This window comes from Lagopus leucura, unplaced genomic scaffold (assembly GCF_019238085.1).
Source record: "Lagopus leucura isolate 7727_CA_CO unplaced genomic scaffold, USGS_WTPT01 Super-Scaffold_100008, whole genome shotgun sequence".
Taxonomy (NCBI): Eukaryota; Metazoa; Chordata; class Aves; order Galliformes; family Phasianidae; genus Lagopus; species Lagopus leucura.
The window spans coordinates 26299211-26322818 of record NW_024962265.1 but is presented as its reverse complement, the minus strand read 5'-3'; the positions used below and the strand labels follow the sequence as shown (position 1 = coordinate 26322818).

At 36.5% G+C, this 23608-nt stretch overlaps 1 protein-coding gene across 1 annotated transcript in view; it reads right to left on the bottom strand.

The window, feature by feature from the left end:
• The window catches only part of IMMP2L (inner mitochondrial membrane peptidase subunit 2), a 447967-nt gene that overhangs the window by 89918 nt on the left and 334441 nt on the right, over positions 1-23608 (bottom strand). Inside the window, exon 5 of the mRNA XM_042872917.1 lies at positions 3460-3562. Coding sequence (XP_042728851.1) covers positions 3460-3562 — 103 coding nt within the window. The remainder of the gene's footprint in view (positions 1-3459; positions 3563-23608) is intronic.

Below are 23608 nucleotides of genomic sequence, written 5' to 3'. Positions count from 1 at the left end.
CTTGCAGTAGAGAATTGTTTTTATGGAGAATCATAAATAAAGCCTTTACAGTAATGCTGACTAAAAGCAATTTACTCATTTGAAGCTTATGAACATAAAACTTCTGTTAAACAAAAAGCCAGGCTCAAGTTCAACAGGATTTACTTTGGAGAGTAAATAGATGTATTTTCTAATGGGAAGGGCTTGCAAGGGGACCTGACTGAGCCAAAAAAGTATTTTATGACAACGTACTTAACCTACCTGTATCTCAAGTTTCCCAGGAAGATAAGGAGGATAATAGCATTTCTATCCTTACACTGGATTGTGAAGCTTAATTCACAGTCTTATCCAAAGCCATTAAAGCCAATAGAAATCTCTCATTGACTTTAAAGAGCTTTTGTTCAGGCCCTTTACAAGTCAGGTGAAAGACTGCCACTGACTTCAAACCCCAGGCTTTTAAAGTTCCTTCATATCCTCATTTTGGAGGCCTCTGGAGACACAGATATGTAGCAGTAAGAGCATTACATTCACCAAACAAATCCCCATTAAATAAAATGAGTTCTATGCCTTTCCTTTTCTTTTTCCTTCCTTTTCTTTTTCCTTCCTTTTCTTTTTCCTTCCTTTCCTTTTTCCTCCCCTCCCCTCTCCTCCCCTCCCCTCCCTTCTCCTTATTCCAAGAGTGCTATCCACTGCATATATCTACATCCAGCAGTACCTACTGGTTACTGTATGCACCTGTTTACACCTGTTTCTTAGGGACCCTTACCTATTGGTTGCATAACTGTGTTAAAATGCCACTGCTGGCTACCAGCTCTACACCTTGGATTTGGATGAAGTACAATTTTAATGACTTTTCCCTTCAATTAGCCACAGTATCAGATTGAGATTATCAATTGTTACTGTGTTGGCACTATGCTAGCTGTGTAAGCAAAGACAATATCTGACCTGGTATAAAGCTTCTCACTACCAAGATAATCACTTAAAATTTTCAAGATATTTGAAGCAGCAGAGGAGTTCAACAGAAGGTCAGTACTTTACATACTGTGGCTTCTACATTTCTGATCTAAGAAAATAGGTCCTATAATGTTGAACTACAGCCTCACAGGAAAAAGGCTCCAAAATGTCATCATTACAAGAACTGAAAAGAAGAATGTGTAACTTTTAATGGGAGCACCATGATTGTGTAAACTATGCATTCTTATACTTCTGTAGCATTTAAACAATGTTAAGCAAGTGTCATAAAAGCTTGACTTCATTCTATAAGAATTTGAAAACAGTAAGAGTAAACTGAACAGGAATCACTATTCTAGTTCAGATAATTGAAATAAATTGAAAAATTTTTAATCTCTAAATAATAGTTAGAAGTTCTTTGAATATTTATTGGGTGTTATTCAAAACAGCCATTTTCAGCATTATGAGTGGTTGACATGACATATTTCCAAGCCTGAAACACAGCAGTATCAGAGCAATAGTACTATATAACATCTGCCATTCTGTACTGCACAAAGAAACTTTTTTTTTCAAAGACAATGTACAATGATCACAATTATTAATATTTTGTAATTAATATTTAAATCATTAATAGAGTCAACATGTCTAGTTCAGATGTCCTGTTATTTTTGTAACGTCAGTTACAGTATAAATTTTATACCACTAATACTAAATCTTTGCAAATCTTACTTTACACATTTTAATTATATTTACACACATCATGAAAATGTCTATCTACACCTTTACTTTCCAATTTTAGTCCTATAAAAATAATGCAATAATAAGAAGTAATAGAATTCATTTTATAACATTTTGGAAAGCTAACTAAAGATAATACAATCTGCCAAGATTTTACATTTCAGAAAACCTTCAGAATCTCTAAAGGTGCATCTAATTTAGATCTTGAATGATCTCATGGTTGTTGATTTATCAACTTAACCCATTAGGCCACCACGTATGTTGCTATTCTGCAAGAGAAAAAATATTTCTAACATCTGTTCACAAGCTGTTTTTTCATAATTTCCTTCTATGCCCATTTAAGTCATTAAGCACATCTATCTACAAAACCTTACTGTCAAACTATCTACACTATAGATGGATTTCAAGCCTACAAGAAATCTAAAAAATTGTAGACATACAATATAACCAACAATACACTATTTTTACTGAAAATTTTGATCCTAAAATATATATATACGTTTTTTGCAAATTGGGACTCAACGCACATTGCATTTAACCTTATTTCTCAAGATAACATGTTTCAACAAATTGAGAACAAAGGTTTGTGTCTCATCATTTTGGAGTTCCTTATGACAGCTTCAGTCTTATGAGAGGAGAGGGTTTAAAATTAAGAAGAGTATACTTTCTGAATGGCTTGAGGAGAGTGATTTTAATGCTTTTATTCACTTGTGCAAGTGCTCTCAAGTCTACTGCAGAAAGAATAGAAAGTGTACCAGTAAACTAAAACCTAACGTATGCAATGTTAAGAACCTGGCATGAAGCATGCCTTATAAGTACACTCTTCATTTTTTCCTACAGCAGAAAATTTTCAAAATTTTGTTCCTCCCAAGCTTGCTTCCAGCCCTGTGATCTTTGCTGTCATTAATTCGGCTAACATCAGTGGGGTAACTTCTGCACAAAAAGGCTATGAAAGGTGAAATAAATCTAGTCTTACCAATTTCCCTGTGAAAGACACTGGCTTTTTTATAATATTAAAAGAGAATTCTCTCTTAAACATGTCAAAAAGACACATCTGGAGAAAGGATTTGCATTTTCACAACAGAATGCCCAGACTATGTGACTATCATCTGCATGCAAGGTTACATTAAAATAAGAAATGGAATCAACACAAAGCGTAATAAAACCAAAACCAAAATGAAAGCAGAGCGCAGAGAAAAACATTTACCATCTTCCTGATGAACAGAGATACATTGTTACCAGTCAAGAAACAGATATTTCAGTTTAAATTTTGACATAATTAAATAAGAAAATGTCCCTATATAAAGAATATTTATTTCGGGGAAAAAATTGAAATATCCCTACTTTCATCGACAGACCAATTAACAGTTAACTCTTCCTAAGCACAGTTATGATTTCCTAATTCTTCATCCCAGCACTGGCACCAAAACAAGATGAAGAGCCAGTCCAAACTGCATCAGCTGCTGGCAACACCCCCAGGGAGCATCTGTCAGCTACAGGGAGCTGGCTCACCCTCTGGCTACTCCTCCACTACATCCCTACACGTTTAAAATCTCTACTGCTACTTCTTCCACACAGGGAATTCAAAAGAGTCTTTACTTCTTTTATAAGAGTTAAGAGCAAACTCAATCTCAGCCAACCAAGATATTTTATGATGTTTAATAGTTCTCACAACAATCGTAAGAATGCAATCACCTGGAATTCACACATGCTGTGCTGCACAAATTACTCAAGAGACAGGCACTGCTTTTCAGTTGCAAAGCTTAAATGATACACAGGAAATTGACTTACCGGGCCAAACGCATTGCTATCAAAGCTGTGTCCATGGTGATCACCTTCCACCCAAATATGCCCATGTGGAACTTTCACGTACTTCTTTTTGTATCCAATAGTTCTAAAAAGAAAATTAAAAAATTATGATTGATGAAAAAAAAAAGCCAAAACATTCTGTTATGAAAATTCACACATATTACTTTGGAATTTGGCCTAGCACACCATCCAACACTTTCTTAAAAAGAGAAAAATGCATTGAAGTCCTTTGGACATGCAAGAATGCTCTTCACAAGTGAAAATACATAACGATTGTGCATGAGTTAGTTGCACCATCCGGACTTGTTTACTACATTGTTTTGGTAGAAATCACATCATAACAGAGAATAAAATACTTTTCAGATATAATTAAGTAGTTCTTATTTTCATCTCTGTAGTAACGGTTCTTTGAAACACAAGACTTAATGTTAGGTAAACACTAGTAGACATATGTTGTAACCACACAAAGATATTGCATCAAGAGTGATTTCCTTTCAGGTCAGCATTACGTTCTCATCAAAACTAACCTGGTATATCTAACCAGAGCTCAGACTCACAGCTTGGATTCCAGCAATGCTTATGTCTCGGGGTAGGGATGAGTTAAACAGGAAATGTCTAGGAGAAAGCCAACTGCCGCCAAAAAATGACATTGATGATTCAAAGTGTTCTCCATACGCCTCAGCATGCTCTGATATTACAAAAATGACATGCTATAGAGGAGTCCTAAAAGCTGAGGTTTGGAGTATGCAAAATGCCTGTACTTAGTTCTTGAGTAGCTGTCATTTTCACAATTACTGTCTGCCTTCTACTATACACTTTCGTTTTCTTTCAGATAGGATCTGTTATTCTGTAAACATTCATTCAGGGAGCTAATTTAACAAGGACTCTGAATTACTATTATGATGAAGCATTTACACACTGGACTATGGATAACTTTTATCTTGTACTGGGTTAACTACATCTGTCCACAGGCAGAAACAGTCTTTTGATCTAGTTTGTTGCCTCCAGCTGCTCACCACATTTCAGTGTCAGCCCCCAAAGCAGACACGAGTGTGCTCTAAAACTGAAGAATGCAAGCTGAAGAGAGAGAATCACTGTCACCAGGAAATTCAGCTGAACTGTGCAACAGTGCTGATCAGGGCTGGTCCCCCACTATTTCTGGGGGGAGGTTCTTTTTTGCGCATGTGTCTGTGAGGATGTTATGGGGACAAGCTAATTAATAGCCTGATGATCATGAAATACTCAATGAACAAGGAATCCTCAAAGATTGATTAAATAAAAATAATAATTTACTTTACAAATCACAAAATCCACCCGCTGCTTTTTCAAACAGATCCAGAAGAAGCTGAAAAGATGAGGTTGCCAGAACTAAACTCTAATGGAAGTTCTACCTGGGCTTTCATTAGCAGTAGACAAAATAGTAGCCTATTTGCAGAAGAAGAGACTCTAATTTTCGTCTTTCTTCAGGAATTTCTTAAACACAAAAAGTAGGTTTGTAATAATTCAATTGCTACTATAAAAAACATATTTATTACAATGCAACCCTTTCTGGTTTTGTTATTTCTTTATGACATTTTACAGTCTAGACAAAAAACGCATTTGTTTTATGATTTCATAATGCTTTCTCTCACTAATAATTTATTTTATCATGTGCCATATGAGAACGTATTTTAGTGAAAGTGTGTTTTAAGATACAGGTTCAGAAAAGTTGGCCATTAGTTCTGTTCTGTCTGATTAGACATTCTGAAGACTACTAAATTAATACATTCCAGCAGTGATAAAGTCAAACAATAGCTGAAAAATATTCAATTTTCTCTTCCCTTCTTGAATATAGAACAGTAGATTGTGATAAAGTTTTGTACCTTCACAGATTCCATGTACAAAATTGAATTTCTCTGAGAAAGGTGAAAGGAATTTGAAAGTTAATTCTGCTGACATGTTTACCTCACAAATGTCAAGAAAATAATATGGCAAATGTCAGTCAGTGACTCCTTTTCAGATCACACACAGTCTCACACTCCCAAATAACCTCCTCCTCTATTATGATCAGGAAATCATTAGCAGGGAGAGGAAAATAAATTAATAAAACTTTTGTAATAAGTATTTGGAAACAAAATTTGAAAAAAAATCAGTTTGCACAGATAGATTTTGTATTCACAGAGAGCCTGCGAAAACAGAAGGTTCCAACTCCCTGCTATAGGCAGGGACACTTCCCCTTAGACCAGGTTGTTCAAAGCCTCATCCAGTCTGGTCTTGAATGTTTCTAAGCAGTGGCATCCACAACCTCACTGGGCAACCTGTTCCAGTATCTCACCACCCTCACAGTAAATTATTTCTTCCTAATACCTAGTCTAAACCTACCCAATTTAAAACAATTTCCCCTTGTCTTGTCACTACGTGCCCTTATAAAAAGTCCTTCCCCAGCTTGTCTGTAGGCCCCCTTCAGGGCCCCAGTTCTCTCAGCCTGTCCTTGTAGGGAAGGGCTCCAACGCTCTGATGGTGGATGAAAAACTCAACATGAACCAGCAGTGTGCTCTTAAAGCTCAGAAAGCAAATGGTATCCCGGGTGCCTTTGTGAGGCCCCATCTGGAGTACTGTGTCCAGGTCTGGGGCCCCAAGTACTATAAAGCCAGAGAGCTGTTGGAGAGGGTTCAGAGGAGGGCCACAAGGATGATCAGAGGGCTGGAGCACCTCCCCTAGGAAGATTTGCTGAGGGAGCTGGGCTTGTTCAGCCTGGAGAAGAGAAGGCTGTGGGATGACCTCATTGCAGCCTTTCAGTACCTAAAGGAAGTCTACAGACAGGAGGGGAATCAACTCTTTGAAAGGGTAGATAACAGCAGGACAAGGGGAAATGGTTTTAAGTTGAGGGAGGAAAGATTTAGGTTGGATGTCAGGGGCAAGTTCTTTACAGAGAGTGGTGAGGTGCTGGAACAGGCTGCCCAGAGAGGCTGTGGATGCCCCATCCCTTCAGGTATTCAAGGCCAGGTTGGATGGGCCCTGGGCAGCGTAGTCTAGTATTAGATATGGAGGTTGGTGGCCCTGCATGCAGCAGGGGGGTTGAAGCTTGATGATCCTTGAGGTCCCTTCCAACCCAAGTCATTCTATGATTCTATGATCATCTTCATGGCTCCTCTGGACCTGCTCCAACAGCTCGATCTCCTTCTTGTGTTGAGGGCCCCAGAACTGGATGCACTACTCCAGGTGAGGGTCTCATGAGAGCAGAGTAGAGGAGCAGAATCACCTTCCTCAACCTGCTGGTCATGCTTCACTTGATGCACCTCAGGATATGGTTGGCCTTGTGGAGCTACAAGTGCACACTGCTGGCTCAAGTCAACTGTTAATTGACACCCTTAAATCTTTCTCCTCAGGGCTACGATTCTATGAAGAAGTTTCAGCTTAAAAAAAAAATAATTAAAGTTGTTCATGCTAATAAATGCATTAAGGGAATAAGGAAGAGGAAGAAACAGAAAAGAAACAGAAGCAAGAGTTTTAATTATGTGTTTTAGTAGATAGGACTGCATGGATAAATTCCTCTGTAACCACAGCACGTAAATATAAAACCTTTTGTAATTTAATGTATGGAGTATATAAATCATCAGATTTTGCTTACATAATTCATTCAAAATGTTAGTGTAGTAATTGCATAAGGCAGTTGCCTAGGGACTCTGAGGCCTCTGCAGCAATATTGCTACAAAATGTGTCCTTTGAAAGGCAGGCTGAAATTCAGAAACAGAGTTTTATTTGAGCTTTTGCTGCATGAATTAGTAACAAACTACAGCAATAAGCTAATGTTACAGTAAATTGCATCATCCATTACTTAATAATTTTCAAGATAATTTCACTGTTGAATTGTTCTAAAACAGATAAATCATTCATGCAAGCCAACCAGGCTATAGACTTCAGAAACCCATATTCTGCCAATGACAGTAAGTTGCTTTTAAATATTTCTGCAAATAATACGTTGACTTTTTCTAAAAAGAAAAAGTTATAGTTTTCTCTCCTATGAAAATAGTCTAAATTGCTTCATTATCAAAATTAGACTGTTAGTTATTAAAACTGCTTCTCTCTCACAGGAATTTTGCAGAAATTAAACACTTAAATCTCAAGCCTAAATTATGAGATGTGTGTGCAATGTTGGCAATAGGGCTCTTTCTCTTAATACACCAACTCCCATTCATTCATTTCACTAGTTAAACATTTTATACAAACATACTGTAAGGAAACTATTACCCATCTTTACAAGTCCAAATTACTAGCTGAAATTGTGAAACATCATTTCCGAGAGGAAAGAGAAGCACCAATTCAATCCTTTCTCTTAAGGACAGCATTGCAGGTAATCGCTGTCCACCTTTCAGATTCAGTATGATGCGTATTAATAAAAAATACAAGTATATAGTTCTATGAAAAAAAAAAAAGTGATATGATACAAAGTGATAAATGACCTAGGAATGCTTCTACCATTCTTCAACAATAACCACAACAAAACTTACTATCTTCAAGCCAAGTATCAAATAAAAGCACAATTAGCTCACCAGGAATTTTTTGTCAGTTCATTGTGAGAGGCCTTTGCTAGAAAAGAAGTGCAGTAATTGCATACTTAGAAAGTAATGCAAAAATCTATTTTTCTTTCTTATTTAAGAGAATCTTATGCTTCATTTCTCTGAGTTTGCCTGTAATCTGGACCTCTTTGTTAACTCTTACACATAAGGTATTTAATTAAATTTAGATTTCTGAATGAATCCTTAGGAGAATAAGTGGTGCAAGTGACAATTAACTTGGTATTTGTTAATTTCGTATCCAGTTCATTAACACAAGTTGTAATTACTGAACAATCTTTTCAATTTCAGAAAGTCTCTTCTAATAAGTCTTTCACATTCAGAATCCTAATATCAGAACTTTATTTCTTGCTCATTTTAAAAAACTGCTTTGAAAATAGTATAGGCAAAGACATTAAAATACCCAGGTTTTCATACAAAATAGTCAAGCACCTGTTAGAACCTATGTAGCTGAGTACTCCATCTTTTGCGTAGGTCTCTCAGAAGTTGGTAATAACGACCTATGCTATGATAGATCAAATCATAGCTTTGACTACTTGGTGTAATAACAAAATCTAAGAGTGTTATAATTTTTTTTATCAGAATGCAATGGAATTACTCTTATCCTTTTTGTAACATTTACAGAAGATCACCTGAATTTATTTCTTTTTCTTATGATTCAGATATATTTTAAACCCAATGCAAAAAGCTGATTTTCCCCCTCCATGTTCTAGTAGTTAACAGATGCACTTATATATATCCTTGGCTGAGAAATAATTTCAATCTTGACAGTCAAAAATGAGCTCTATATGGTATTCTAACTGCCTGCCCACTAGCAAAAAAAAAAAAAAACAAAAAACAACCCTGCTTTTTTAGGATGTGGTACCAGTGCCAAAGCAGGAAACTTGGCTCAGCTCAGTTGCATGAGGAATGACTGCCTTCCATTTGGTTTGACCTTGAGAAATCAGAAGGTCTTAGCAATCTGCATGCATTTGAGTGCCATCAGGGAACAGACACTGTAGATAGTTTCCTCTGTTTGTATGGGAGATACTCAACATACACAAACTCTTTTGGTATTAAAAAAAAAAAAAAAAAAAAAAAAAGGAACATTTTCATATGTATCCATACATCCCCATACATCCCCACATACTTCACCAACATCACAGAAGGAAAAATTAATGGTATTCACTTTCAGGTGACATCCAGATGCTAAGGTACAAGTTGTACTGCAATGTACTGAAAACCTATACCAATTATATTGATATCAGCACAGATAATTTTCCACAATAAAACTTCCCAGCATCTCAGAAATCCTCACTTCAATTCCAACACATGCATAGAGCCATCTGCATCTTTTAACTTCAATCCTTCCTTTACAAATACTACATGCCTTTGACCACAAGCTGTTACTTTATCACCTGCTTCTAGAAGATAAGGTTATTTATGTGAACCAAATAAGTATTTTTGTCTCAAGATGAGGGTGCCAGATTACGCATGAGCATATGTCAATGGGTTAGGGAATATTCTTTGGTGGCCTGTAGCTATTAACTTTTCCCTCACAACTGAAATATGTTTTCCTTAAAAGCTGCAGATCAATCTATTATAGAAAGAGGTCAGAGTTAAAAATGCATATCCAACTTCTCTACAGAAGTGCTGGAGGAGACCCGCATCTGAGATACTGCTTCTAGAGTATCACCAGATCTGAATTGTTAAGAAGGGAGCCCCCCAAAAAGAGAACTAGATGAAATGACAAAAATGTCAGAACTTGCAACAAGAGACTCCAGTCTGGGGAGATTAGGAGCAGCTATTAAGGAGGCAAAGGATTCCTTCACCCATACTTGGGCAAATTTTTGAGCATTTAAACCCTGCAGGTTTCACCCTTTGCTGTGAAAGAGCTATTTTGAAGATTTATAGAAAATGAAGAGTAATTGATTACTTTCCTCACTCAGAACAGAAAGAAAAACAAAAAACAAAACAAAACAAAAAAAACCCACAAGCATTTGTAACAATAAAGATAAGTATGATTCTGAGCATCAGATCATATCTCTTTATTACCAGCTAAAGCCTTAGCAAAGCAATGCCACAGCCCAGTTTTGCTGCATCACTGCAGGTTTGTACATCTCAATGATGGTAACAGTAAGTATCCTTAGAAACCTGATCTGGGAGGCGTGCTGGATATCTGCAGCTCTCTTTTATTAATCAGATTTTTTCTCAAGAAGCATGTCATTCTAAACAAAGTAATTACTTAGCCATTCATTACTGGCTTCACCAGCTTCTTCAAGATAGCAGTTAATCACTTTTAAAACATACCAGAAAAATTACCAGATTTAAACTTAAATTGAAAAAGCCAATTGGATACTGATATTTACAATTTTTGCTAATTATCTACTGTGTGAAAACTATTTGAATTTTCAAATGCATGTATCATGTGTTGCATCAGATATATTGCATCAGATACATTTTAAACTATTTTTCTATCAAATGGGCATAGCACACACAAGCATACAAATATAATTGATAGTGGCAAGGGAGTTTAATGCCACCAATAAAAACAAAGTATTTTGAAACTAAAAGAAATGTTAAAAGGAATAATGCATTATTAATACAGATATCATTTAAATAGGCTGGTAGAGCTTAGATCTCATCTTCACTGGGGCGTTCTTTATAGCCTATTGGCAGAGCAATGAGAATTGGGAACATAAATTTTAAGGCCAGGAGGCAACACCAGTGACGACCCAGTTTGAAATATAGATTAGTTCAAATCTTAGAATTCCAGGAAGTAATTCATGCAGTGATTATTGAACAAATAATTTGCTATTAATTGATATCGTAAGTATGTACTGTTAAATGAATTTAGAATTTCCATTATTGTATGTCAACATGTATTTTCCACATGGCACTTCCATTCTAAAATATTCGATAGTGTCATAATGTATTATAATTAGTTTTGCTAACATCACAGATGTATGGTTTGACAAAGAGAGTTTTATCTGAGTAAACATATGAGCCTAAGGTAGGATGTTGTCAACCAAAAAGCACTCTACTTTTATAATTTTGTAATGGAAGTGAAGATATCTTCCATGCACACGTATCAGTGATAGAAAGAAATGACTTTTAATGCCCTATTACATGTAAGTACAGAAGCTAATCTTCAAAGTTTTGAACGTTGGGTTGATAATCTCACTTTTTCTTAAGGTACAAGAATTTATGTCACAAAACTACTTCCCAATTAAACTACAGTAAAGAGACTAAGCACGTGTGTCAATTAGCTATAGAAAAACTTGAAAATGCTTTACACAATGTCATTGATAGTTTGTATAACAATAGATTTAAGCCCACTGTATTTACAGTTAATCACACACAGCCAACATTATTTTATACACAGTATGCTGCATCACTGTTAGTATTTTTGCACAAAGTACTGCAAATAGTATAGGTGAATACACAAGATTGCTTACTGTTTGGTCTATTCATAACCAAAAGAGGTTTTTTTCCTTTATACAATTACCAGTTTTTTCTTCTTCATGAATATAATGTAAATGACATAATGCCACCAATATAAGAGGTTTTTCTCTAAAAGCTCTTCACTTTTCCAGTCAAGCAAAATTTATGTATGTGACACTATTCTGAGTGTTTATTGAAAATGATACAATAATTGCAAGGATGAGGTATCCCCGGCAGGTCAGTTTCACAGCAGATGGCAGTAATCATATCTCTGAATCCCAGCATATTTGACCAAACTATACCAAAGACTGAAATTGTAAAATGAAGGAGGAATCATAGCCTTCTTCTATCTTAATACTGAAGAACTTCAAAAAGACCGCAAAAAGACTACAAAATAACTCCATGTGTTTATAAATAAACATATCCACACACTTTTATGTAAGTCTATCACTCACTATTAAGAGATGTAAACTACATTATTTTGCTCAGTTCATTTTCTTAAATATGTAGGTCCCTCCGAAAGTAATGCCTCCTATTTATTTCAATGGAAACTACAACAGATATAAAGAGCAGAATAGCACTGTTCAATAAGAGCAAATTCTCAGGTACAGAACACTATTCTTCAACATAGTCATCTTCATTAGCTATACATTTTTGCCAGTGATGAACAAGAACTGCATGCTGCATTCATAAAATTGGCATCAGCAGAGCTGACCCACTGTTTCTGTATCCATTGCTGAAATGCACCAGTCAGTGCCTCACTGTGTTCAAACCCACTCTTTGGTCTCCATAAATGTACAGCAATGTGAATGCCAACGGGTACCATTTTTTTCCACATGGAGGAATTCAACAACACATCTTTGCTTTATATGCATTTACACGTCAGATGCCATTTGCCAGACTGTCCCTCTGCTGCCATCTGTTGCACAGCAATGAAATGTAATGGAATGCTGGTGGGAAACACCAACATCCATCTCTGACATCGTGGGCCAACATAATAAAATAGGAGATATTATTTTAGGTGCAGTCCTCATTGAAGAATGATAATTTTTTTCAGGCTAAATTAAAACAAAATAGTGTGGGTTTTTTTGTTGTTGAAAAAAAAGAACATTTCATCAGTTAGACTTGCTTTTTTAAAATGGCTAACTGGCTTTCTGATTCAAGAAAAAACAAAACAAAACAAAAAAAAAAAACTATGACATCTCATATGTACTATAGCCTTTCAGTTGCAAACCAGTCAAATGCCAGCAGCCAATACTATGCCATTTCAAGTTAAGATTATGAAAGTTATTCACTTCGCTTTTTTTGATAGAAGCCCTACTAACCAAATGAGTGTATTTATCATTATCTACTCACATTTCTCTTTTAAGCTATATTAAAAATTAATATGGTTTTTGTTAATACCATTAAGAGCTATTAACAATACAATATCAATATATTAGATGAGAGTCATTTTTTAGATTTAGACATTACCATTAGCTTCATAATTTTACCAAGGTAAAACCTTAACAGTTTTTCTAGGTTAGGTCATCTAAGTAAAATTAGAAACCCTACCATCACTGTCAATTTGGAAGTGTTATACCTGTAAGAACAAGATAAATTGAAGCAAAAAGAGATACCATCAGAAAGTTTAATTCTTGCAGCCCATTCCTCTTTCTATTAAACTGGGAGCAGTAGAATAAAAACATCTGCAGTACTGTAAACAAAATCAAGCTTTTACCTGATTTGTACATAATGGTTTGAGCTTAGTGACCAACTACAGCAATATATTCCCTTTTCCATCCTTAGGTAATAGACAAGTAAATTTTCCTTTCAATTATACTTCAAAAAAGAGAGGATCCCACTTTCTTTGAGATTAAAAGATATGGAACTTACAAGTCAAGTCAACAGCTAACTTCCAACCTACAGAATCTGCCACTGTTAAATGAAGTTCTCAATAGCATTCTTTCAGCTTAAACTCACTTTCTTTTTTTTTTCTTCAGCCAACTCCTCTTCCCCAGTAGTTCATCTGCCATTTCTTTTGCCACCAGTACTGTCAGGAGAGAAATTAAAGCCAGCCCTTCAGTCAGTTACCTTCTGTGTTTCTTAACCTTAACAAATGTGTTCTGTACATTTACATGTGACAGGAGAAGAAGGAAGAAAGAACAGAAAAGTTTGAGGGCAAATTCATGGTTTCATACACCACAAAGAATCCTGTTGGCCTGCCCCTCTTCTGAAGAAACGTTGAATGTAAATGTAGAGAAAAGCTTGCTTGCTTCTTTTTTTTTTTTCTTTTTTTTTCTTTTCCCCTAGAAAAAGCTGAAAGAGGCATCACAGCAGCATTGCCTCTTTCTGACTGCTAGAGGTTAGAGGATGAAAGCTTAAAACTCTTATATCCTGATTTCCGGATCCTCCATAGCTTAAGGCAGGTTGAATCCCAGGTATTAGGCAGAGATGAGAGGGTGAGGGGAAATGTCAAACCCAACTTTTGAGGCCAGATCACTGAGCAGCCAGGGAAAATCATGCAGTAAAAAAGACTTGTTTGTACCAAGTTGGCACTCTAGAAGCCTGATGTAGGTTACAAAAGCAAGATACCCTTGTTACAAGTTATCACTTGTAATACACATCACAAGATACAGACAAATCCTGGATGATCACAGGTGTTTCATCTTCCCAGGAAGGGTAAGCTAGCAGCTGGAATAGAACCAGCCTTCCCCTAGCCCCTGTTCTCTTGCTGTATCTCTTTTAATTAAATTTCAGCCACCTCTTTCATTCCTTGACTCAGCTTTCATGGAGGAACAAAATGGCATGGAGTCACCATGAACATGCTGGAGGCTTGATGATTGTGGAACTCCACAGAAATAAGAATGGAGGTTGGACTCCTCATGGACTTTACATGACATTTGTTGTGCTCTTGATCACTTCTACTTTGATGCCTAGGCTGCTTAGCTACCTGGCACTTTTGTCCACATAGGTGCCTATAATTAAGTACCAAGGAGATGCTGGAGTAGCAGACCTCTTTCTGGGACGGAAGAGGCAGAAGGAAGTCTGCTGTTAGCTGACATTCAAATGGGCTGGACATTATTGACCATATGGAGCCTGAAATAGAGTATCCTGCTAAATAAATGAAGTACAGTTGAAGCACCCTGTATATAGTACATAGCAATAGTTCAGGCAGCCTACCCAGTTCTGCAAGAATGATGGTGTACTTTGCTCGGTGATACAAAAAGTTCAACATACTTTTTAATGTTGTCTTCTCTGAAAAGACTGAATAATTTACAACTGAGAAAAAGTAAGATCTGTGTCTGTGTAGAGCTTAATAAAGAGATTCTGCAAGAGCTGTTCATGTCAGAATGGCATTTGCAACTGCTAGAAGTTGTTTTAGCACATCACATAAAACAATACTAATTTTTTTTCTGCTTGATCTTTGTAAGAAGCTCAACTGGTGAACAGCTGTCTCAGTTAAAATCAGATTTTTGTAGGCCTGTGACTACTGAAAGAATACAGTAATATCGCCTTCTAGTTCCAAATGTACAAAATAATTTCCCACCCACACACCTCTCATAGAGAAGCTAATTGTTTTACTTTTTTTTATTGCTTAGCACTAACTAAAGGTGTTAAAATATCCTAATCTGCCTTAGGCAGCATACAGAAAATGTGGAAACAATTTAATAAGTGCTTTGAAGATCTACTTTTTTATTTATGAAAGCTAGAAAGTTGTTATTCTCAGTACAAATAAAGCCTGAAACTTAACATTTCCTTTTTTTAAAGGTTTGTTAGGAAAAAAAAAATATGTATGAAAATTTGCCCTTCATTGCTTTTCCTTGAAAAGTGCATTTTCACTTTTAAACTATCAAACAGATAACTTAGAAGCTGACAAATAAGCAAAAATAAATACATCAATTAACTCTGCATTATTAAATAGTTGTATTTTTTATACAATTTTGAGTTTTAAAACTCTCAAATATATCAAATTTCACACCCAATACACAAGAAAACTTACTGAATATTACATAAAGATGTGTTAGAAAACAGACATACTTTGTGCAGAGAAAAACAGGGAATAAATGTGATCTCAAGGAAATGGTTACACATAGTCAGAACTGTCTTTATAAATATGTGACACAGATCAGACCCTGGGAACTGTAATGGAGAACGAAGAATAGTATAAATTGCAAATGATATTAATTATATGCTTTTCTGAAATTTAAAAATAAATAAATAAATAGATAAATGAAAGAAGGAACTGGTTGAGTTTCGGTTTCGTATTTTGTTCTTCCCTAACCTTTGCCCCTGGCAACAAGAGCTGGTTTCATAAAAGTCTGATTTACCTTTAGTCAGGTCTGTTCTTAGCTTTCTCAGAAGCTTCCTCCTAAATCCTAAAGAACCAACAGGTTTCATGTGGCTTCTATTATGAGATAGGCACATGCAGAGTGAGAGATGTTAGGCTGCAGAAAACAGGTGCTTTTCATCTAGTGATGCTATTTCAGATTTAGCTTTGAAATTACAGTTTTCCAAGACTCCATTCTTTGAGGCTTGCTCATCTCTTACATATATACAATGAATTTCAACCTTGGTTAATATATCAACATTATTTCAAACCATACTTAACAAAAAGTTAAAGATGCCAGTAACACAATCCACAATTTCTAGCAAATATTTTTAAAAATAAACTTTGAAGTGTGATTTTTTTTTCGAGTATTATCAGCGTATAACATTATATTAATCACTACTAATGGAATGCCTTGAACCATGGTGAAAGTAGTACAAATAAATATGCAAATGAAAACTTAAATACAATATATAAAGTAGTTGTGATGTAGATTTATCTGAAGAAGCATTTAAATAATTCCAAAAACCAAACTTTAAAAGATAAGACACAGAGAACTGGGCTTGGTTAGCTTGGAGAAGAGAAGGCTCCAGGAGACCTCACTGTGGCCTTCCAATTGAAAGGAGCATATAAACAGGAGGGGGAAGGGCTGTTTACAAGGGTGGATAGTGATAGGACAACGGGAATGGTTTTAAGCTGAGACAGGGGAGGTTTAGGTTAGATGTTAGGAGGAAGTTTTTCATTCAGAGGGTGGTGATGCCCAAGGAGGTTGTGGATGCCCCATCGCTGGAGGCATTCAAGGCCAGGCTGGATGTGGCTCTGGGCAGCCTCACCTGGTGGTTGGCGACCCAGCCTGTAGCAGGGGTGTTGAAACTAGATGATCATTGTGGTCTTTTTCAACCCATTCTATTCTACTCTACTCTACTCTACTCTATTCTTCAGGTGCCTTTATCATGGAGCACTTTTCAAAAATAGCATTTCAGCTTTTCTAAGTATTGCAGTAATTTTTTGAGGATTATTGCTATAAAATCACATGATTGGAGAGAGGTTTAGCTTTTATTGGGAAAGTTAGAGACATCGCTTATAAAATATTAACAGTGTTTAATATTTTCTCCTTTAAAACTACATTAACTGAATTTAAAATAACATATTCTGAAGTGCACGTTAAGAGAATATTGGGGAATTATAACCAGAAGTGGGCCACTGTACTATTGTAGCTAAATTAAATATTACAAAGCAATGCACTTAATTCTCATTTGGTGGCTACAACTATCCTGTCATCAGTTCATTATGCTACCTGATGTGGATTCATTAGCCCCTGCTGACACCTGATGGTGCCTCAGATTCTCAGTGGACATGCCAACTGAGAGGATGGCTGACTAATCTTGCCTGGATGTCCTATTTGCCCTTGGGTAGAGAGCTTCCAAATCTCCCAAGTACTCTCTACTGCTACATACCAATAAGCCAGTTAGATGATATCAGTGATCTCAATCCTAGTATATCTACCTTGCTCACAGTGCATGCAGGTGTGCACCTGTGCCCATCTGAGGAGCAGTGAGACATTCCGCTTTCTTTCCCTACTGTACCCAAACCTCACTACAGTGTCAGCTAATTTTGACCTAGAATAAAAACCTACAATTCTGTCAGAAATGCATGTCTCAAAGAATTCATGTAGTCAAGAATTATCCAAACTGAATTCAAACTATGTCTGTTTGACACACTTTGCTCAAAATTTCCAGCAAGGCAAACTGGATAAAAGTTGTGCTTGAAATGAAAGTTCCCCAATTCATTTGCATCTGATACACATACTGTTCCAAAGACACCCTTGAAATAATTTCCAGTAATAGACAAATAAATCACTGAATAAAAGGATTGAAGTAATACCAGTATTTTCTATTTCTTAAAGAGGAATCTCTAAAAAAATTCTTTTATAGCTAAAGTAACAGGTGCCTAATTCCATGATTTCTTCACAATTCTAATTAAACTCATTAATTAGATGATGTTGGTGCCATCACGCCTGACATTAGTACAAAGAAAAAATGTAGAGATCATAGCACACAACAGCTGGTTTTCATTTCTAGCCAACTGTGTGAACATTAATGCAAGATTCAGATACTTCCTCTTTTTAATCTTAACTGAAACAGAGGAGAAATGATAGAAAGAAAAAGATCTATTTTTTACATTTCAAAATACTATAACTTGCGTCCATAAAAATGTGAATGTACATGTAATTATTCAGAGGGCTAACAGCCACCAAGAGTTACCTCTGTTCAGGATAATTTTTCTAATCGTAGAATCATTAAGGTTGGAAGTGACCTCCATGATCATCTAGTCCAACTGCCCACCTACCACCAACACTGCCCACTAAACCATGTCCCTAAATACTACATTTACCCTGTCTTTAAACACCTCCAGGAACAGTGAATCCAACACCTCCCTGGGCAGCCTGTTCTAATATCTAACCACTCTTCTGGAGAAAAATTCTTCCTAACATTCAACCTGAGATACTTCTTTCAACTGAAGAAAATTCTTTTCTGCTCCTACAATCCTATAAATCACTCACAAAATAAATAATCTGTTAATGGTGACTTTTTTTTTCCCCTAACAACAATTGTATGATCAAGTTATTATTTTAAGGTTAAAAAAAAAACAAAAATGATAAGTATTAAAAAATATTTAATTTTTGTTGTTGTTTTTGTTGTTGTTTTAAGACAACGGTTTCTAGGAGTTTTCTGCAAAGGATCATCACTGCTGAACTAAGTTATAATGAGGAGTAAACATTATAGACTCTTCTCTTTTCCTGATACTAGACAAAGACTGACACATAGATGTTAGTATTTCTTAGTGCTGTAAGCGTAAGAACATTACAGCATCTCCAAAAAACACACTTGTTTTTAATCTCTTATCTCTATGAGCTGTTCTCACAGCACTGATACTTACTGTATAAGAGATGTTTGATCATACATCGCTGTCTACTTCTTAAAATACCCCTTTATTGATCTGTTATCCATTAATTTGTCTAGCCCCTTTTTGAACCTGCTAATACTCTGCCTGCACAATCTCCCAGGAGTACAAATTCCAGAAGTTCAATATCTAAGTATTCTCTCATCTGCTATAAACCAATCTATCAGTCTTGTGAAGTGCCCCCAGCTTCTGTGTTGAGGGATTTGCTAAACAATTAATCTTACTTCACTTTTACTTTTGTAATCCTTAAGTACTTCTCCCTTCAATCTTTGCAAACTGAGGATTCAGTTGTCCATGTCAGGCAACTGCTTCTCAACTTCAATTTAGTTGCTTTTCTCTTTAACCCCTCTATGTCCATCTTTAAAATCATATCTCAAGAAGTAGGAATTAGCAATATTCTTTGGCAGTGTTATATTCTTCACACTCTTTGTTAGTTGTTCAGCTTTAATGAAAGCCTAATAAACAGAAATGCTTATCTTAGAAAGTCTAATACTTTCCAGAGCAGTCTACTATTTGCCATGAGTCCACCTTTAAATATTTTTTCTGAGAGAGCTCAATTGCATGCAGTGCAGTACTGCACAATATAAAGTGCTTCACGGAGCCTAAAAGCATTTAGAAAGCTGATCTTTGCACTTAGGAGTAGACATTCATAATAGTTTCCTTTTTTTTTTTTTTTCTTTTTTTTTTTTCCCTCACAACACTGGAATTACATATTGGCCTTTTAAGAAGAAAGCCCTGCAAGACAGTAAAAATTTCAGACCCAAAATCCTTACAGAAATAATTTGAACCACTTAGAAAGGAGAAGGACATTGTCCTCATTAAAAGTTCCACTGCATTCAGTAACCTCACATCACGGAGTCAATTGATCTCTCATTAAATCATCATTTTTTCCCCATTATTCTCCAAGTATGTTTTTCCATTTAAAGTTACTAAGCCAAGAAAGATTTCATTCAATATTAATTCCTGAAAAAGCCTTCAGAATTACTCTTTGATGATTTTTCATGTCAATAGAGAACCTAATCCTGCGTCTGGACAGAGCAGCAACTTGCTTGTCATTGACTTACATGTTAGGAGGAACTCAAGTACACTGAAAGCATATTGGATTGAATCATTAAGAGCTCTTTTTTGAGCTGTAAAGTGCTATAAAAATATTTTTGTTCTTCATAATCTCACAGTATGCAAGTAGGAAAAAAAAAGAGGTTGTTTTGTATTAACAACAGGGAGTCTCAGCTTGGGTGCATATCTAGAGAGAAGAGTATTATCAGCACTATCAGATGGTTCTGGAGAAGTGAGAGAGTATAATGACAAGAAACCACACAAAAAGTTTCTAACTACAGAAGCCCAAGACATGAACAAATATCCAAATTCTTATTTATATATCACAGAAAAAGAGAAAACAATAATTTAAACTGTTTCTAATTATGATGGTCAGGAAAAAAAAAAAGGGGGGGGGGGGCGCGGGCGCAGTTGGGGGGGGAATGGAATAGTTTAGGAACAAAACTACAAAGAATATGTTTCCAAACATACTTTGAAATGACATATCGCAGCCAAGGGAGATGTATCTCTTTGAAATTGCACTCCTTCAGTCACTGGAAGGGGATGAGTCAATTCTCCTTTTGTCATCTTTTTCTATTGTGCCTGCATCCTATGAAAAGGCTCTGTCATAACCTTTGTTTGTCCCACGCTCTCAGAACTAAGCTTTCACCAAAATGAACATACATTTTTATGAGCAAATCATATAAACTCTGCATTTGCTAATGTAACATTGGATGCTGCTCTCCTCCTCCTTGCCCAGGTGGAGATGCATCGTGGCCACAAGGAACACGTCTGAAGGAAGAAAAAAGTACTGGCATAAACCAGAGGAGAAACCAAGAGCCTGCCTATGTCACTGGAGGGCAGGGCTCCTCCCCACCTGCCACTTAAAAACCAGGGAAGGGAAAGGGGAACCAAAGGAGCAAATCTTCCCTGCCCTTCTTTCAAATGAGCTGCTCTGGTACAATTCCCTGTCAGCTGAAATCTGTCACTTCCCTGGAGCATCACAACTCTAATTAATTCCACATGCCTAGCTATGCAAGGAAGTGGCACTACATAATCCTCTGTGGGCTGTTCTCACTGTCAGGCATCTTTACAAGAGAAACTGAAATTATCTGACAAACCCGTGACAGCTCAAAAAACCTGTAAATATTTGCTTCAAAGCTAAGAGATGCCCATGTTAATGATTTCTTTAGAGGGCAGCTGTAGAGCTCAATACTACAGTGTAGGTCTTTGAAAGAGAGCAAATAGGAAAGTAAAATGGAGTGGCAATCAGATGATGGCCCAACTTTTCTTCACGTGCAGTGGATTAGTTCGTGACTATTTTAGGAGAGGGACACTCACAGTTGGCTAACTCCTATGGGGAAAAACAGCACGTGCTCCTGAAGGGAAACCTGGTTCATTCCTCAGCTTGTGACCTGATGAGCTGCAACCAGCACCTGCTGTGGGAACTCAGTACAGCTGCCATCTCTGAGATAAGCCTTGGAGCTACAAAGTTACCTGCCACATTGCTTTGAAACACTACAGCACTTGACATAATGAGAGAACGTACATTGTGATCAACATTGAGAGTATCTAATAGGAGCTCCTGAAGAGGAGGAAGGAGGCAGGTTTTCTGCCCAAGCCTTCTGTGCTGTACGTTCAACAGGACTTCATAGTTACACCAAAAAACAGCTTAAAAACAGCTTACTGGGAAACCTGGAAATAAATCAGAGGAGTTCCACAGCAGTCAAAACAGTCACTTCTACTTTAGACATTTGTTGCTTTTAAGGAAGGTCAGAATGTGTGTGATTTTTTTATTCCCTGCAAGCCTTTACATCTTCCTTCTTCTTGCTTCCTTAAAGGGAAAGCTAACAAATGTTAGACCTGTTCCACAGTGTGTTTTAGATTTCTCAACAACCTGAAGGAATACTTCTAGAGACAGCATGCCTCTCATATGGGTTCAGCGGAATCAGTCCAATAAATTCCTAGTGCCCATTGAGACAGAACAAACAACAAAACCTCAAGCACTGTTGTGCTGTGATACAGTCCTTCTATGGAGCTATAAGCTTAAGATCCATGGCATCTCTTTTCTTTTCATAGGATATCATTTACTCTCAACAGCCAGTAAAAGATTCCCTCTGTGTTTCACAGCTGCAGCTGTTCTGTACATGAGGTTGCAAAGATCTGCTCTGTAAAAAGCACATTAAAGCATGTTCTTTATCTGCAAGTTCCTCCATCAACAGAGCTCTCTGCTGTTGTGCATACCTGCTTCTCCAAAATGACAGCCTTGCAGATAAGAAATACATTGGCTCCAACAGGACATTGGTAGAGTCAGATACACCTAAACAGCAGGTTATAAGCCATTACAACGGTAAGAACGTTGCATTTTTCATGCAGAAGATAATAGGAAGATGAAATATTTTTTTTAGGCAAGAAGGCACAACTCCCAATTTCCTTAATATCTCTGTAGCCAAAGAATATTAGGAAACAATACATACACAATGCATATGTCAGGCTGCCCCTCTGCTGCCATCTGTCACATGGCAACAAAATGTGATGGAATGGAATACTGGTGGGAAGGTTCAGCTTCTACTGCCATATCATCAACATCCACCTCTGATGTCGTGGGTAGACATAACAAAGTAGAAGGAGCAGTCCTTGCAGTTCCCATAGCAACAATAACTGTGCCACATTGAAAAATTTCTGATAAGATGTTAGGTTTTTAAGAGCATATAATGTAAGAAAACTATTTAGTATATAGCGTACAAGAAGGAGCTATGAGATCTATAACTTTGAGTTTTTTTCTTCCTTTAAATCCTAATTTTTTAAATCATTTTAATTCAGATTGAGTAATCAGTATCTTCTTTACATTCTATATGCCAGGTCCCATGATCATCAGTGCCCTTAAGGTAACATAATGTCTGAAAAATGTTTAAAGGTTTATGCACCATCAGTTTTTGGTGGCTAAAGACTTTGATAGGAGTAGATCTCATGGTCATTTGAGAGCAAGGTACCTAATAATATCTTCTAACTATCCAGCTCCCACCAGATGGTAGACCCAATCTACACAGAATCACAGAATCACAGAATGGTTTGAGTTGACAGGGACTTCAAAGACCACCTAGTTCATATCCCCTGTCTTAGGCAGGGGCACATCCACTAGATCAGGTTGCTCAAAGTCCCATCCACCCTGGCCTAGAACTCTTTGAGAGATGAGGAAATCTGTAAAATATGGAGGAATGTAAACCTGCAATTCATAAGGAGAAGATGATCTGCTCTGAGACATCCAGCTTTGAAATAAATACACTGATTTCACATTTACACACCCATTTGAATGAAAGGAAGTACTGAAAATAAATATGCTATGTAGCTGAACAGCTAGACCTGTTTATTCTGTTGACATTTCTTCAGTTTCTTTTTATTTTTTACTGTCATTTTTCCCTTATGATCCTTTGGTTAATAATATGCACCAAAAAGGAGTAAAATAGAAAGCTGATATAAGAGACCATTAAATGTGAAAATATAACTTTTCTCATTGAAGACATATTAGTATATTAAAAACTGGTCCAGTTAGATATTTGCCTGATGTCTTCTTACTGTAGTACTGTCTGCACAGAAAAAAAGAAACAGAAGAGATAGTGAGAAATTCTAATTTAGCTCTGCCACTCATTCTTCTAGCAAGTTTGTAGGTCAAACTAAACCCTAAAGAAACCTTTTCTGGCTTCCAGAAGCTATGAAGGAAACACTGGCCTTTAGCTAAAAAGTTGTCAATGAATTCAGTATTCTCCAACATAAGATTTATTCATAAAAGATGGCAGTAATGAAGCTTTCCACATAGGAACACTTCCATTGGGACTCCTATCAG